This window comes from Aethalodelphis obliquidens, unplaced genomic scaffold, assembly GCF_003676395.1.
Source record: "Aethalodelphis obliquidens isolate GAN/ISIS:26980383/991018 unplaced genomic scaffold, ASM367639v1 scaffold28, whole genome shotgun sequence".
Classification (NCBI taxonomy): Eukaryota; Metazoa; Chordata; class Mammalia; order Artiodactyla; family Delphinidae; genus Aethalodelphis; species Aethalodelphis obliquidens.
In genome coordinates this window covers 17,389,573-17,408,159 of record NW_020837972.1, presented here as the reverse complement: position 1 = coordinate 17,408,159, position 18,587 = coordinate 17,389,573, and the positions used below count along the sequence as shown (strand labels likewise).

Here is an 18,587-nt window from a genome sequence, read left to right as displayed (position 1 = left end):
AATCAGGCCACTTGTATGTATTCTCACTGAGCAAAAACTGAAGATATTTGGACCTATGAGGTGACCCCATAGGTAGACAAACTTGTCTTTCCATTTTAATGAAAGTCCAGCACTCCTTTACAGACTTTCTTTTTCTTGAAAACTCTTTACCTGATGGGTAATTAAGATTCAGAATTTTCTTTAATATACACAGTATTACACCCAATTTTCTAGCACAAAAAGACAGAACAGAGGTTTTTGGGTTTTTTTTTTAATCTTCATTCTTTTACAAAGACCATAAACATTCTGCTGAAACACAGACACTTTGCTGTTACTAGGGTTGGGGTATGAGATATCAGTATTTTGAAGTTTCAGAACTTGGCAGATGAGAACCCCCAGAAAGGAAAGATCTAAAGTGCTACACGAAGACTTGTACAGGAAAAAAATACTAATATTATGCTTAAGGGGAAATAATTTCATTCACGTATAAGTGATAGATCAACAATAAATTTCTCACCTAAAAAAACCCACTGTCTTTATAAGAAGTTCTTTATAAGAGGCTAAATGCATAAACTGACCCTCTAATTATTAATACATGAATCGGTTTTGAGTAAATCAGGTGCAACCGAAATCAAAATGTACAACTTCTATGGTTTATTAACAAAGCACCTTTTCCACGTCATTTTTCTCGTGGATGAAAAAGAATACAAATATTTATTATTATCGCTTTACATTTGGAGCGTCACAGAAACCATTTAAGGACAAAGGCATGAGCTTTGCTGGAGACAGCAACTCTACCTGGACAGCTTTTCTGCAAAAGTGTCTGCTGGCGGTCACTGGGGACCAGGCGGAATAAAGCGTGAGGAGCGATCTATGAAAGCCACCACCTCCTAGCCAAACGCGCTAAATGCTCAGCCCTTCTGATACGGGTCTGCAGCATCATCTTTTTTTTTTTAAGATTTTTTTTGATATGGACCATTACAATTTTTTTTATTTATTTATTTTGGGCTGCATTGGGTCTTCACTACTGCACGTGCGTTTTTCTCTGGTTGTGGCGAGAGGCGGCTACTCTTCGTTGCGGTGTGCGGGCTTCTCGTTGTGGTGGCTTCTCTTGTTGTGGAGCACGGGCTCTAGGCACGCAGGCTTCAGTAGTTGTGGCACATGGGCTCAGTAGCTGTGGCTCACAGGCCTAGAGTGCAGGCTAAGTAGTTGTGGCGCACAGGCTTAGTTGCTCCGTGGCATGTGGCATCTTTCCAGACCAGGGATCAAACCCGTGTCCCTTGCACTGGCAGGGGAATTCTTAACCACTGTGCCACCAGGGAAGTCTGATGTGGACCATTTTTAAAGCCTTTATTGAATTTGCCACAATATTGCTTCTGTTCTATGACTTGGCCTTTTGGCCACGAGGTATGTGGGATCCTAGCTCCCCGACCAAGGATCGAACCCTCACCCCCTGCATTGGAAGGCAAAGTCCTAATCACTGGACCGCCGGGGAAGTCCCGCATCATCTTACTTTTTTTTTTTTTTTGCGGTACGCGGGCCTCTCACTGTTGTGGCCTCTCCCGTTGCGGAGCACAGTCTCCGGACGCGGAGGCTCAGCGGCCATGGCTCACGGGCCCAGCCGCTCCGCAGCATGTGGGATCTTCCCGGACCGGGGCACGAACCCGTGTCCCCTGCATCGGCAGGCGGACTCTCAACCACTGCGCCACCAGGGAAGCCCTCATTTTACTTTTAAAGGTAATCCTCGTGCACAGAATTGAGAACTGTGCCTCGTGGCACAGTGAAAGCCATGGCGTCGGGTTTAAAACTTACGTCTCTTCAATTCTGAATTTCTTTCTTTGCATTAGGGGAGTCAACACCGTAACAAAAGCCTATAAAAGTAGCGCACTTGCAATGTTTGCGTAGAGTCGCATTTAGTTTATGTGAATTCAACTCTATGCACAAAGGAAACAGTAAAACAGTAGCTCTTTCCGGATGGAAGTGACGCCCTCAGGGCATCTGGGACTCCGGCTGCTCTCAGCTCTACCCACCTCTTCCATTAACAAGCATGATCACACGCTGGGTGCATTCCCAGCACTCAGAGATACTTGTTTTGGACACAGCACGGCCCCTAAACAAAAGCCAGCTACTTTATTTGGCATTCAAGGATAATTTTAAATATATTTCAATACTGCCTTAATCTGACTTTAGAATAATCTACTGTTGCACGAAATAGAATTGTTTCCTTAGATCTGATACTTTCCTACGTGGCTGGGTTATCTGGGGTCAAAGTGGAGCGAGTCCGCCTATTTCACAAGTTGGTCACTGAAGACACAGAGGTATGGAACTCTGCTGACACCTGCCTGAGCGGGCAGCCTAAGGAAGACAGCACAAAGGAAAGGGTGCTGACGTCTGGACCTGCCAAATTCTGATCAAGCTTCTGTGCCTTTTACTGCCTGGGAGACCTTCACTCAGTCTCACAGGGCCTTGTTTATGGGACTCACGGGGCCACAGAAATGTAAACTAGTATCATTGTTTCATTTGCAAACTTCTTATAAGCAACATGTACAAATGAAACATGTCTCTAAGCCTATGTGAAGAACTTCATCTTCAACAAGAGGAAAAAGAAGTTTTGAACTTAAAAGTACATTTTTAAGACATCTTCCAACCTTGAATAAAATGTGTTAATTTTTAGCCATGACACCTGATAGCATATTATCATGTTAAGCCTTTAAAAATTCTTTTCAGGCTTTAATTCACTTTTATAATTTAAACACACAAAAATTGTTCTGAGACAGTGGTACGAATTGAAAAGATATTTAAGAAATCAGCTTAGAAAAGGATAAAAAAATATTTCATAAAATGGATTTATTAGAGTATTATCTAACAAATTACATATACTTTACCTAGTAATACATAATAGAACATATGAGTAAAGACAGATGAACCAAAAAAAAAGGAGATTATTTAAATGTTCTGTAAATGTTTTTCCTTCCTCTGACCTCGCACATTTTATTCACAGCATCTGTAGAGCACTAAACTCTCTTTGGGCCTATGAGCTTCTTAGTCACTAGCAGAGTGCCTGGCACACAGATGCCGACCCAAAGATTGCGGGAATTCCACTATAAGGCTACAAACACATGTATATCTTTGTGTAGATGTACAAATATATGTATATCTTTATGTAAGTATCTGTAACAATGTAAGACATAATTACTTTGAGACACAGGAATCCTAGAAATAATGGAAATAGTGACCTCTAGTGGTAGGAAACTGCATTTCCCCAATCTTTAATCACATGAGATTGAGATTAAAATTTTCATTTTATTTGAAAAAAATGTAATATAATACTGTATTCTGCCCTTTAACTTATAGAAATGTAGTCTCTTCCTAGCAGGAAGGACATTAAGAGTAGGTATGAGTAGACCCAAACATGTTCACTTAGTTAATTAAATTCTTTTTTCTTTTGACCATACCACATGGCATGTGGGATCTTAGTTCCCTGACCAGGGATCGAACCTGCGCCCCCTGCAGTGGACGCGCCAAGTCCTAACCACTGGATCTCCAGGGAAGTCCCAGTTCATTTAATTTCTATTTGGAACTTTACCTCCAAACCTATGATTTTCTTCATACAAACCACCAAAATTAAAGTCTAACAAAATCTTCTTGGCTGTCAGGGCCATATATAGATAAGCTCTAAATATCTGTGATTCTCAGTTGGGAGCAGAGAAAGGAGAGGCTAGAAACTCTGACACACTGGGGTGGGTTGGGGTTAGAGTGTAGGAGAACATGGCGGTGAGGGAGAGTGAGGTGTGCCACTTTTATGTTTATCAGAAGGGGGCCTAAGTTACACCTTATTGACAAACTTGCTTTTAAGTCATGAAAAATTCATCCCCAACATTATTATTTTGCGGTCGTACTGATGTAACAAAACACATGAGTATTTTCCAACTGTAATAACTACAGGTGATCTATTTGCAAAATTGGAAAACTGTTGAATTCCTAATTTTTATCTAGTATTTGCAAATACTTGGCTCATAAGATTCTTTCTTATTGAATTTTTAAGCACAAGTACTATGTTTTTAGTGAGCTAGTATAGTCATGCACTCAAGCTAGAAGGGAGAGCAGCTCCTCATTTTACAGAAGAGGAAAACAGAGTGAACTGGGAGGCACGATAACAGCTTTAAAATTCCCTGCCTGGTCCCTCCACATTTCTCAAAGGGTGTTAAAATAAATTAATTAAATACATAAAGTATTTTGAGAGAGGTACAATTCATTTAGCCCATCATGGTAGTATCGTAGAACGTTCAGGTTACTTAAACTAATTATCTATTTTTACCAGCAAAAACCAATTCATCATGCAGGCAACTTTTCTCTTGCTTGAGGCGAATGATCTCTTCTCGTTGTCCATTATTTTCTGTTGTCTTTTCGTTTAGATCCTCTTCACAAATAGAAGGGAAAAAAAAGTCCTCAAATAAATACTAGTTCCTAGAAGAATACACACTGTGAATACCTCTCATGTCCTCAGCACCTGCTTCCAAATAATATGAAGTCCTGTTGGACCTACAGCCAAAATATGTCCCTCATCTAACATCTCACTGCACCCCCAGCAGTGACCCTGGCCAAGGCTTCCATCATCTCCCTGCTCGAACCCTGCCTCTCCCTTTGCAGCCTACTGTCCACGGAGCAATCAGGGCCATCTGCTGGCGTCACTTCTCTGTTAAAAGCCCTTGTGCTACACTTAGGAGGAAATCCAAACTCATTACCTTAAGGCCTGCACAGCCTGGCCCTGCCCTTTCAATCTGTTCCTTACACTGGCCCCAACCTAAAAACCCACACCAGGGCTTTTGCATTTGCTCTTTCTTCTGCCTGGAAGGTCCTGGCCCAGATCTTTGCACGACTGGTTCTTCCCATCATCCAAGTTTCAGCTCTAATGTTCTCTTCAAAGACGCCTTCCCAGTGCACCCAAACCAAATGAGTCTCTTTCCCTCACTCTCTAGTCCACTATCCATGATGCTGCGTTTATTTTTGTAATAAATATTGAATTTATAAAATAAGACATAAAAGTTGATAAAAACAGACTTCTTTTTACTTTAAATCTTACCTAGGTAAACACAGCATTCAATAAATACTTATCGAATGCCTACAATGTACCCCAGGAGCTGTGCTATTAACTGCGGATCCAAAAAAAAGAGAAGACAGAGTCCGTCCCTGCTGTCAAGGGGCTTATAGTATGATTACGATTTTAGCTGAAGCTACAAATGGAGACAAAATTATGATTGACCACAAGTCAGGGCATCATAAGAACAAGATTTTAGGAGGTGGAGTTTTTTAAATTAAACCTGCCCCAATAGCCTTTCACAATTTGAACAGCAACTCCCTGCCTCATGAGGGATTCCACCAGGGACAGAGGTGGAGCAATCGCACGGCTCTGTCATTCTAAGTTTGCTCGTTCCACGGCAGGAGTCAGTCTTCGTGTCTAACGTGATGACCACTTATAAATGGGACAGTCTGGGTGCAGATTTAAGACCTGGATAGCGCCTCCATCCAACAGCTTCCCCCGCCCACAGTGGGGAAAGGCCACATCCTCTGCAGACGAATATAAATTTTTACTCCATCACCTAGACCCATATTCCAGTACATAGCACTAACCTATCTGGCATACCCAGGCTTCGTTTCATTAGAAAACTTCAAGTAGTAGAAAAATAAACTGTGGGGTTACTGTGAGAATGCAAATAGAACAGGAGGACACAAAAGGAATTCCCCCCAAAAATAAAACACGCACCGAAAAGCCACTGTGGGAGTTTGTGTTGTTCGTGGTAACTCCTCACCCCGCCCTGCGTTCCTCCCTCGATTTCTTGTAAATCCTCCCACAGGGGACTGCCTGACTCAGGGTTCAGCCACGTGACTCGCTCTGGCCACAGAATGAGGGGGAAGTGATGGTATATATGGGTCCTCCCATCTTTCTGCTTCTCTTAAGCTTCTGCCTTCACTGTGGGAAGAAATGCCCAGGCTAGCCGACCGGGGAGGAGAAGATGCCCCAGGGGAGCCGCACAGCTGGGCCCAACTGAGATCAGCCAATTCCCGTGTGGCTTCCAGATACATGAGCTTCTCAGATGTTCGTGGTTGCATGCCACTGAGATACTGTCATTGGTTGCTACAAAGCGTATAGTAGCAATAGATAACCGGTACAGCAAAGGCAGGATTATTTTTAAAATAGAACGCATGAGGCAGTTTCCCCCAACTCTGTTATTTATCTTGTAACACAAAAAATTGCAGCATAATTCTATACAAATGAAATGAACATCTCAGGGTAGGACCTAAAGCTAACAACAGACCTACTCTCAGCTATGAGATTAAGTGAACCCAAATGAAGAAATATATTCCCAAGATAAAATGCTTAAATTTATGCCTCTTCCTTACCTTTTAGCTTATTGACTTCAATCTTAAGTGCCTTCAATTTCTGCTTATAATCTTGCTTTTCTTTCACAATACAGGTCTCCACCATCTTAGCATCGTGTAAGGCATGCTCTAACAATTTAAATTTACCCGAACAGTCAGCAATGTGATTGACTGCCTCGATAATATCTTTGTCCTACAAACCAAATTTGAAAACTGTTACATAAGATTTTAAAATTCCAACTAAACAATAAGAAAACACTACACTTATTAGGTCTCATTGTGGGAGAGGGATAAATTGGGACATTGGGATTGGCATATACAAACTACTATATATAAAATAGAGAATGAGTAAGAGCCTGCTATAGCACAAGGAACTCTACTCAATACTCTGTAATGACCTATATGGGAAAAGAATCGAAAAACAAAGAGTGGATATATGTATATGTATAACTGATTCACTTTCCTGCGCACCTGAAACTAACACAACATTGTAAGTCAACTATACCCCAAAAAGAATTAAAAAAAAAAAAAGATCTCGTGTACCCGGTTTCATTCCAAGCACTTTCCATGTGTTACCCCATTTAATCCTCACGGTAACTCTCTGAGGTAGGGACTATTGTTACTCCCCACGTGACAGAGGACTCGACAGTAAAGTGGCCACAGTTATACAACTGGTTAGTGATGGAGTTCCGATTTGAACTTAGCCAGCCGCCCCTGAAACCATGCACGCACCACCATAGTTACTGTCTCAGAAAGTTTAGAAGCAAACATTTGATTGCCTATGAAACTGTAATAGCAATAGGAAGGCTGGTGGCCCTTGAGGGGGCTTATTCTCTGCATTACAGATAAATCCCATAGGCCCTCTCTTCCTCCCCTTCTTTTCAGCTTGTTAAAATGACAGACACCAAGACCTTATCCTCAACCTACCCAATTCAGAACCTCTTATTGTTGAGGTGGTTGTTTTAATTACATAAAAGGTATCTATGTGCTTGTTGAAAAGCAATTCAAATAACACCTGAAAGTATAAAAATAATAAGCAAAAGTACTCCCCCACCACTCATGTGGAATAACTATTATTAGCAGGTTTTACCTTTGCTTAAGGACAAAGGTTTCTGCGATAGCATCCTATATGCGTTCCTAAAATACTTCGCAGTCTGCACATCTCACGTTAGGACTTATGGGAAAAATAGGATTTGGGCAGACCATTCAAAAACCGATGGAACTCTGTGATCAGACCAGTAGCAAAGAAACAGTAGTCCTGGGCTTCCCTGGTGGCACAGCGGTTGGGAGTCCGCCTGCCGATGCAGGGGACACGGGTTCATGCCCCAGTCTGGGAAGATCCCACATGCTGCAGAGCGGCTGGGCCCGTGAGCCATGGCTGCTGAGCCTGCGCGTCCGGAGCCTGTGCTCCACAACGGAAGAGGCCACAACAGTGAGAGGCCCACGTACCGCAAAAAAAAAGAAAAAAAAAAAAAGCAACAGTAGTCCTGTTAAGTACAAGAACACAGTTTAGCAAACGCCACTGCAGACACATCAGTCAGGCAATCCTTTTCAGCTTCACCAGGAGTTTGCTATGATGAACACTGTAGGGGTTGCTGAAGCCAGGAAACTGGTCACTACTTGATTAAAGACAATTCTATAGATTTTAATATTTTCTTTTTAACTTTATGAAAGCTTGTCCCTGATCACTCAAAAACATTTATGTGCTGGGAAAAATCACATATGAATTAGCATGAGTGTCCCATTATACCAGAATCACTCCTCTAGTCACCTGCTGTCCAACACATGTGTTACCACATAGAAGAGACTTTATCAATCACTGTTTATGGCATGTTAGTGACTACATCAACTACTTGACTGCTAAGTTTTCTCCTCAATTAAAAACATATTAACGGGCTTCCCTGGTGGCGCAGTGGTTAAGAATCCACCTGCCAATGCAGGGGACAGAGGTTCGAGTCCTGGTCCAGGAAGATCCCACATACTGCAGAGCAACTAAGCCTGTGCACCACAACTACTGAGCCCGCACTCTAGAGCCTGCGAGCCACAACTACTGAGCCCGCATGCTGCAACTACTGAAGCCTGCGCACCTAGAGCCCGTGCTCTGCAACAAGAGAAGCTACTGCAATGAGAAGCCTGTGCACCACAATGAAGAGTAGCCCCCGCTCACCGCAACTAGAGAAAGCCCGTGTGGAGCAACGAAGACCCAATGAAGCCAAAAATAAATTAATTTAAAAAAAAACATATTAACAAGCAATTTGATAGCTAATGACTTTATGAGACCCAGTAATGGATACCTCAGAAGAAACCAGCTGAGTGCAGGCATGCTGGACCATGGAATGGGCCTTGGAGACAGAGACCCACAGTGCAGTCCTGCCTCCTCTCAGGGCCTTGGGGGCATCATTTTAAACTTGTTTCCCTCATTTCTAAAACCAGAATTTAAAAAAAGAGAGCAACATTGATAGCTCAACCTATCTGAGTCGCAGTGGGACTTCAGGAACTTCATGTACATTGCTGTACCCTATCAGCTACAAAGTGCCTGGCAAGTGGACGTATCGTGATTCTGCATTACCTTCAGCTTTATCATGGTGGTGAGAGCCTGTTCTCGAGCTTGCAATTGTCCCACTTGAGCAGAAAGTTCCACTAATGTGTTGCTGAGATTTTCGTTTCTAACCTATCAGGGACAACACAAAATACTAATTGAGTCATTTAAAAGCTTTCATTACTCTCACCAGCCACAATCTGTGCTCATTCTTCTGTTTCGTTTTTTTCTCTGTTTAGCTTTTTTAGTAACAAAGTGGGCTAAGTAAGCAGTCATCAAAAAGGAACACAAATATCTATTTCCCCATTATCCCCAGCATCTTCTCAGTACTTGAGTTTTGCCCTACTGAATTCTATCAGTTACGTTTATAAACATGTCTACTTCCTAATGCTCTTTAATGAATACTTCCAGGTTGGCAAGAATGAAAACTGGATCAGCAAGAGACTTCCTTTGCTGAAACAAAGTAGCATTAATGAACTTTGGTGCATCTTTACTCTATGTTGAAATAACTTCATATTGGGGTATTCCCACTTTTCAGGTTTTTTTTTTTTTTTTACCCAGAGATCTAGATTTGATATAATTATTGTGTACATAATGTGTTTATTGGTTGGGAAAAAAAAGAATAATCAGGCTTTTTAAAAGAGATCTTCATGGAGGAAACTTAAATGCATGTTACTAAGTGAAAGAAGCCAATCTGAAAAGGCTACATATTGTATGATTCCAACTCTATGACATTCTGGAAAAGGCAAAACTCTGGAGACAGTAAAGAGATCAATGGTTGCCGGGGTTGTGGCAGAGAAGGAGGGAGCAGAGCAGAGAGGGTTTTTAGGGCAGTGAAACTACTTCTGTATGACATTACAATGGTGGATGCAGGTCATTATTTGTCAAAACCCACAGAACGCACAACACCAAGAGTGAACCCTAATGTAAACTATGGACTTTGGGCAGCAATGATGTGTCAGTGTAGATTCACTGATTGCAACAAATGTACTACTGTGATGCAGAATGTCCACAGTGGAGGAGGCTGGCTGGGGGAGAGGGCAGGGTCTATGAGAAATCTCTGTACATTCCACCCAATTTTGCTATGCACCTAAAACTGCTCTAAAAATTAAAGTTTATTAATTAAAAAAAAAATCTTCCTGCTATGGACTGAATTGCACCCCCCCCCCCCGCGCCCAAATGCACATGTTGAAGCCCGATGAAGCCCTAACCTCTAATGTGATGGTGTTTGGGGGTGGAGCCTTTGAGAAGTAATTAGGTTTAGATGAGGTCATGAGAGTGGGGCCCTCATGATGGCATCCGTGTCCTCATAAGAAGAGACACCAGAGAGCTTGCTCATGTACTGTCTCTCTCCCTGCCACATGAGGACACAGTAAGAAGGTGACCATTTACAAGCCAAGAAGACAGCCCTCACCAGAAACTGACCAGGCCGGCACCTTGATCTTGGACTTCTAACCTACAGAACTGTGAGGAAAGAAATTTCTGCGCAGTCTATGGTACTTTGTGATGGCAGCCCAAGCTGACCAACATGCTTCCATTTTTTAATTCAACATATCAAGAGATTCCAGAATAGTTTTCACTTATTTTATAGCTAGAAACTGTCTAGAAGAGTAATCTGGAAAAAATTTTAGACATAAAATCTATACAATTATTATGAGTTATTAAGACTCATTGTATTACCAAGATCTATACTGATATCATTATGAAACAAGAATATGAAGGCTATAAGAACAACAAAAAAGGCTTTCTCACTGCGTCTCTCAAAAAGCATGAGCTCAAAAGATGTCTGATGACTCACCAGCTAGAAATGAAAACTGAAAAATCACTCTTACAGATTTTATTCCCAATATGCCACTAACGTGATATAGATATTTGTTTCATCAGATTACACACAGTTATTCAGAAAGCATAATGTGAAGCTACTTGATGATATGGATCTCAGAATCTGAGAAAGGCTTTCTAAAATAACCCATTGTTGATAAAATGATAGATGCTACCAAACAGAGGGCTTAACAGTCAGAAAAGGGCTGTAATGAAGCTTCATCTCCAAGACAAGATAGCACTGGCAGCTACCCAAAGCCCTACAAGGAACACAAAACTATGATGATGGATGGATGGATATACTTTCATACACACACACATGCATTTTTAATGGAAATATTTAAACCTAATTTTTCAATAACTGAAACACAAACAGAATTTGGGCTAGGGAAGCTTATCTTAAAACCAACCTCAAGGGCTTCCCTGGTGGCACAGTGGTTGAGAGTCCGCCTGCCGATGTGGGGGACACGGGTTCGTGCCCCGGTCTGGGAAGATCCCACATGCCGCGGAGCGGCTGGGCCCATGAGCCATGGCCGCTGAGCCTGCGCGTCCGGATCCTGTGCTCCGCAACGGGAGAGGCCACAACAGTGAGAGGCCCGCATACCGCAAAAAAAAAAAAAAAAAAAAAAAACCCCGAAAAAACCAACCTCAAGGTCTTCAGAGAGGAGAGTGGAATGGGTTGCCTTTTGGGCCATTTCTTGAAGCTGTAGTTGAGTCTTTTGAAGAGTACTCTGGTATTCAATTTGATTCGATTCAAGGGTTTTTACTTTCTTTGTGAGTGACCTGATTATTTCAGTTCTTTTATGTAGTTCACCTGAGGGAGATTTCATCAATAACTTACTTGTGGTCAGATTTGAAGCTGAAAATGCATTATTTTCAAAACACATGGTTAAAGGTTCATACTTCTTTTAAAAGTTTTTATTATGAAATGCACGATATTGTACCTTAGTCAAGAAACAGAACACCAGCAGCAACCCAGAAGGCCCTGTACGTTACTTCCTGAGCACAATCTCTCCCATTTCCCACCTTCCTAACCACCGTCCTGATCTTACTCATTTCCTTGTTTTTCATTATAGTTTTACTATCTATGACCACATCCCTAAGAACAGTTTAATTTGAACCATATGTAAATGGAATTATACTCTATGAATTCTTCTGTTTGCTTTTTTTGCTCAAGATTATCATCCTGGGAATTCCCTGGTGGCCCAGTGGTTAGGACTCCACGATTTCACTGCCAAGGGCCTGGGTTCGATCCCTGGGTGGGGAACTAAGATCCCACAAGCTGCCTGGCACAGACGAAAAAAAAAAAGATTATGATCCTGAGATGTATCCATGTGGCTGCAGGTAACTCCTGTTTGTGCACTGTCATTGCTGTATAATATCATTATATGATCATGCCACAATGTATTTATACATTCTACTACTGGTGGTCATTTGGACTGCTTCCACTTAGCAGCTATGATGTACAATGCTGCTCTAAATATTCTCCTACAAGCATCTTGGTGCTTTTGCAGGAGTTCCTCTAGAGCCTCGCTACTCAAAATGTGGCCCTTGGACCAGCAACAGGGACATCACGGGGACCTTGTTAGATACACAGACCTATCGTATCACAATCTACATATTAACAAGATCCTTAGGTAATTCCTGTGCATATTGAAGGGTGAGTAGATTTCCTAGAAGTGGAAATGCTGGGCCATAGCTATGTATATCTTCAACTTTACCAGAACTGTCAAATGATTTTCCAAAGTAGCTGTACCAGCTGACACGCCCACCAGCAGTGAATGAGCCTTCCCTTGCTCCCCACTTTTACCAATACCTGATATTTTTTGCCAGTCTGGTAAGTATAAAAAGGTCTCAATTTGCATTTCCCTAATTACTAATGAGAATGAGAATTTTTTGTACATTTATTGGCCATTCAGTGTTCCGTGAAATGCCTATTCAGGTGTCTTGCTCATTTTAAATCCAGATATTGGGTTTCCCTGGTGGCGCAGTGGTTGACAGTCTGCCTGCCGATGCAGGGGACACGGGTTCGTGCCCCGGTCCGAGAAGATCCCACATGCCGCGGAGCGGCTGGGCCCATGAGCCATGGCCGCTGAGCCTGCACGTCCGGAGCCTGTGCTCCGCAACGGGAGAGGCCACAACGGTGACAGGCCTGCGTATCGCAAAATAAATAAATAAATAATTACTTATTGCTAAGAAATGCTAACCATCATCTGAGCCTTCAGCGAGTCGTAGTAGTAACATCAAAGATTACTGATCACACGTGACCATAACAAATATAATAAAAAAGTTTGAAATATTATGAGAATTACCAAAATATGACACAGGGACACAAAGTGAGCAAACGGTGTTGGAAAAATGGTGCTCACAGACTTGCTCAGTACAGGGTTGCCACAAACCTTCCATTTCTAAAAATCATAATATCTGCAAAGTGCAATAAAACGAGGTATGCTTGTATATAATGTTATCTTTTGCTTTAATATGTTTATATAAAAGATATTAATTATATAAGACATATTGCATCTAACGTACAATCATATTAAATACTGCATTTATGTGTATCTACATGTGGGTGGGTGTGGTCAGAATAAAATCAGATGGTCATCAACAAAATGGAAAAATTACTCATATTTAGATTGTCGCATTTACAGAATCCTTTGTGTAATATAAGTAAAGAAGAAGGTGATATATTGTCTTTCTATTAAACAGATCTAGTATTTTCCCCTCTAGCACATTCTAGTATTAATGCAGTGTCAATAGAACATTCAGAGTTTAGGGCAGCACGAAAGGGACGATAGTTAAAATATGGTACAAAAGGAAATTTTTGTAAGCCATTTTTGAGATTGCTCTAATTTTAAAAGATGACTATTTTAGGTATTTGAGATCAAGTTCAATACCAAGTTTAAAATCTTTGAGTCAGTTCAAGAGAAATGGCCAGTTCTGTGGCATCTTCATTCATACTTCAGCTCAAAACTAATTTCCTTCAGGTTCACTCTTGACACTCAATGTTGACTGAAGCTGCCCAGCCCTCTTTCTACAGCTAAGTACTTCGCTTGCCCTACTTTAATTCACATTGTGTTTGTTCTGTTGTGAGTGTTCATGATGTCATCCTATCTTCAATTAAAATAAACTCCAGGGACTTCCCTGGTGGCGCAGTGGTTAAGAATCCGCCTGCCAATGCAGGGGACACGGGTTCGAGCCCTGGTCCTGGAAGATCCAACATGCCGAGGATCAACTAAGCCCGTGCACCACAACTACTGAGCCTGCGCTCTAGAGCCCGTGAGCCACAACTCCTGAAGCCCACGCGCCTAGGGCCCGTGCTCCGCAACAAGAGAAGCCACCGCAATGAGAAGACGGCACACGGCAACCAAGAGTAGCCCCCGCTCGCCGCAACTAGAGCAAGCCTGCACGCAGCAACAAAGACCCAACTCAGCCAAAAATAAATAAATAAAAATAAAATAAAATAAACTCCAGTGCAGCAGGGATTGTGTTGAGATGTTCCTATCTTACCCTTGAGCCCTTTTAACGTGTTGGCATGTACAAGTGCATGACAGATGCTGCTGCATATATGTCTGACCTTCTAATTTGCTGCAACGTTCTTCCAAAGTCAACACTTTCTGCCGATCCTCTTCCCATGAAAGAAGTTGTCTTTGATGTACTGCAACCATATCATTGAGCTCTCTATCTCGATCTTTTAATTCTCCAATGAGCAGCTGTAGCTCTCTCCGTTGTTTCTCGATAGTGGAAATCTCAACTTCTGACCCAATGTTCTAAACATAGAAAGTGGCTTCACGTCAGGATAAAACTAATCAACATAAATCGGCCAAAGCATATTTTTCAAACAATTATATCTTCTTTTGCTGCCAATTCAAGGTAGTTAAATTACGTTTTATTCACTGATTATAACATGACGTCAAAATTATGTATATTTAAAGCAAGTTCACACCTACTGTACTCTGCCTCTATCACTTTCTGTCGTACCATTTACACCACTCTTAAAGAGTGGGACCATTTGTAAAACCTCCATTGGTTAATCACAAATAAACCCACTTCTGCATTTTTTTTCTTTGCTGTCAACCCTCTCCTTGTATCAATCAACAATATTATCCCTCAGCTTGCCCCAGAAATTCTACGGCAGTCAAATAAAGGGGAACAGGAAGTAATTACTGTTTAAATGTAACTGATCCAAACTCAACATACCTACTTAAAAACAAATTTTGTAAAGGCAAAATTTCAAATATACACAGAAGACAAGAGAATAGTACAGTAGACTCCCATTTGCTCAGTACCTAGGTCTTTCTTACCACTATCAAGATTCTGCCACATCTGTTTCAATTTTCCTTTTTCTTTTTGTTGTTGATAAAAAATACTTTTTACTCTTAGATACTTTAGTATGCATCTCTAAAAATGAACGTTTTTATATAACCATGATGCCATTTTCATGCCTAACAAAATTATCTACGATAACACCTTTTAAGCATACATCATTTTAAAGTCTACTGCAGTGAAGTTGGTCTGACCTAAATTGGAATCCAGAATTAGCCACTTAGAGGCTCTAAGACCTTGGGTAAGTTACTTAATGTCCTTAAGCCTTAATTTCCTTGTCTGTAAAATGGTAATAGCAGCATTTTAACTTCTAAGAGTTGTGTGGATTAAGCAAGATAATCTCTGTAAAGCACTTCACAGTACTTGGCACCATTGTAAGTGTCATTAAAAATTAATCAATAGTCAAGCTAAGAAAGAAGTGGAAAACTTTATTTGAGCCAAGCTGAAGATTATAACCTGGGAGACAGTCTTTCAGAAAGCTCTGAGAACTGTTCTGCCTGTAAGAGGTCAAAACACAGTTACAAACACTTTCAAGACAAAGGGCTATACATCAAAATAATATGTTGACCTTTACACAATGCAGATCTGCGCATACAAGGCAAGTAGTGGGTCATAGTGACCCCTTACAGGATTGAGAAAGGAATGTTATCTCCTAAGGAGTTCCTTGCTGGCACTGGGAGAAAATAGCTTTTTTTTTTTTTTTGGCAAGCAGGCATTCCTACGTCTTCTAAAAGGATCTAGTTAATGTGTAATGCAGATGCACAATACACACCAAAGGGGAGGAAGCAGTGGCTCAGACGACAGAGAAAACTTTGTTAACTTTTTCTGGTCCTGCCTTAAAATAATTTTGTTCTATCATAAACGACCAACAAACATTAGCTAGTATTATCAATATTTTATTATTAAGATTGTAAGTCACATTCCAAAGTATGGTACTGTCCCCATCTATGAAATAAAGAACTAAAAAACAAAACCCAAAAACCAAATCACTATGCTGTATACCCGTAACTAACGCAATATTGTAAACCAACTATACTTCAATTAAAGAAAAAAAGCAAAACTAAAAGTGTTACTTTAAGAATTCTACCTTAAAGACAGTAGTTTAAAGTTCACCAGAGGCCCATGTACACCCAGTACTCGCGACTCGACACTGTGCCTGGGCTGAACGACCCATTTTCATTAAGGTAAGGAAACTGATGGGACGCTCCGTTTTCCTTCTGCGTCCTGGGTATTGTTTTAAATTTTAAGCAAAAACGATTCCTGAATAACCCCAATGCACGTCGTCCCCGCGGTCTGCTCTCCTCTCTCCCCGGGACGCGACGGCGGAAACGGGAAACGCAGAGCATCAGCCGCTCACCTGGCGCCCGGCCAGGAAGGAGGCCGAAGGGTTCATAGGTGTTTCCTCCGCCCCCGGAGAGAGTCGGTGTGCGCAGCGTCACCCTAGAAACGCCATCGGCGCGCCTACCCGGAGCGGCGGGAGCGAGCCCCGAGCCCCGGAGCCCCGCACCCTCGCTGGCCCAAGCAACCTCGCCCAAACCGCCGGCCCCGCGGAACGCGCCCGGCCCACTCGGCTTACTGCGTAGCCGAGCGGCAGCCCCGGCTCTCGCGACACCTCGGCGGCCGCAAGAGCCCGCAGGAGGCCGGTTCCCACTCGGCCTCGTCGGGCGCGGCCCCCGACCCCCTCCTGGCGTTTTGTTCTTCCATATCCGGGCCTGGGGGCTCTCGAATGATTTACCTGGAGCTGTAAAAGCCATTATCCCGGCCCACAAAGAACCGTTCTTCACCATGACCCTGGGAATGATGGAGCAAATGAAGGGCTGTTTCTGCGCTGTCGCCCTGGCGTGTGACCATGTGCTCGCTTACTTATTTCCCTCTTTCCCTCCTAAACTGTGAGCGCGGTTGCTCTGGCTGCTGTGTACTCCGGGCAAGGAGAACACTTCCTGGCATTCAAACAACAAACAGATGGAGGCAGACGCCACCCCTGGTAGTTAATAGTCAGTTGCTGGCCATCCCAGCAGACAGCTCTAAACTGAGAATCACAGTTGAAAAGAGAGAGAAAAAAATTAAAAAAGGGTTTTTTTGACTCTTGATGTAGCTCTTTTGTTAAATGATGATGACGTACCCCTTGGGGTGGACGTGCACCCATTGGGGTATATCAAATGACGATGATGTACCTTTTGGGGTGGACTGCACCTCTTGGGTGGACGTGCCCCACTTAAGATGGACGTGCACCACCTGGCGTACAGCCGGGGAGGGTGCTGTCCCCCTTGGGGGTGTGCCCGAGCTGATTTAATCAGCCCCTTGGCTCGCGTGATTCCTATTGTTAAATCAGCCCCATACACCAGGTGACTCCCATTAAGTCAATCAGCACCATTTATAACGTGACTCCCACTAATTAAATCAGTCTCCATGAGTCACGTGGTTCTCGTTGATTAAACCGGCTCCCTTAAATATCGTGACCCCCACTAAATCATTCGTTCTTCTTAAATCTCTTGGCGTTCATTAAACCAATCAAACGCCTTAGATTTCCTGGCCCCCATTAAATCAATCTGCCTTCTTACGTCTCAGGGCATCCATTAAGAAGGATGATTGATTTAATTAGGGTCACCATATTTACGAAGGCAGATTGACTCAATGGGAGTGCTGTCCCACGTGGGGGGGTGCTCAGGCGCCCCTTGGGGGACCGTGCACCCCCCGGTGTACATCAAATGATGATGACGTACCCCTTGGGACGCAATGCACCCCTGGTGTACAGCCAAGGAGGGTGCTGTCCCCTTGGGGGGTGGACATGCACCCTGTGGGGCAAGAACCTTGACACTTTATCGTGACAATATTTACCACATTGAGTTGAAGCTAAGCTTTTTTCTCATGCTGTTTCATAGTCACTCCTTCTTCCCCCTTTTACTCTTCGTTATAGAGGGACTATGAAAAAAATAATGCTTATCGTATTTAACCCCTGGTCACTCACCCACTACTGCTTAACCCATAAGATGGCATTTCTGGCAAGACAAATTACTAAAGTCTTAATAGTATGTCAACTTTACTTCTTGGTTGACTGTGAATTAGCAAAACGTGCCCTTGTGTTCATAAAAGACAATCTGAACATGGAAAAACAAATTTAAAATTTCTTACCTTGAAGCTTTACTGATTTGGGTGACACCTCCTTAGGATAGGCTCATGTTCAGGAGAACCAACAAGACAATACCTTAGAATTTAAAAATCAAAAAAGCAGTAACTTCCCTGGTGGCGCAGTGGTTAATAATCCACCTGCCAGTGCAGAGGACATGGGTTCGAGCCCTGGTCTGGGATGATCCTACGTGCCGTGGAGCAACTAAGCCCGTGTGCCACAACTGAGTCTGCGCTCTAGAGCCCACGAGCCACAACTACTGAAGCCCGTGTGCCTAGAGCCCGTGCTCTGCAACAAGAGAAGCCACTGCAATGAGGAGCCGCAGCGAAGAGTAGCCCATGCTCGCCGCAAGTAGAGAAAGCCGGGGCACAGCGACGAAGACGAAGACCCAACGCAGCCAAAAATAAAAAATTT

General features: G+C 42.7%; 1 protein-coding gene across 1 annotated transcript in view; it reads right to left on the bottom strand.

Moving 5' to 3' along the window:
* CCDC62 (coiled-coil domain containing 62) overlaps positions 1 to 16,695 on the bottom strand; it is a 41,183-nt gene extending 24,488 nt beyond the window's left edge. Inside the window, exons 1-6 of the mRNA XM_027124949.1 lie at positions 16,404 to 16,695; positions 14,298 to 14,490; positions 11,368 to 11,534; positions 8,930 to 9,031; positions 6,382 to 6,553; positions 4,298 to 4,399 (exon numbers count right to left, since the gene is read on the bottom strand). Of these exons, the coding sequence (XP_026980750.1) occupies positions 4,298 to 4,399; positions 6,382 to 6,553; positions 8,930 to 9,031; positions 11,368 to 11,534; positions 14,298 to 14,490; positions 16,404 to 16,439 (772 nt within the window). The 5' untranslated portion in view covers positions 16,440 to 16,695. The remainder of the gene's footprint in view (positions 1 to 4,297; positions 4,400 to 6,381; positions 6,554 to 8,929; positions 9,032 to 11,367; positions 11,535 to 14,297; positions 14,491 to 16,403) is intronic.
* Positions 16,696 to 18,587: the final 1,892 nt, after the last annotated feature.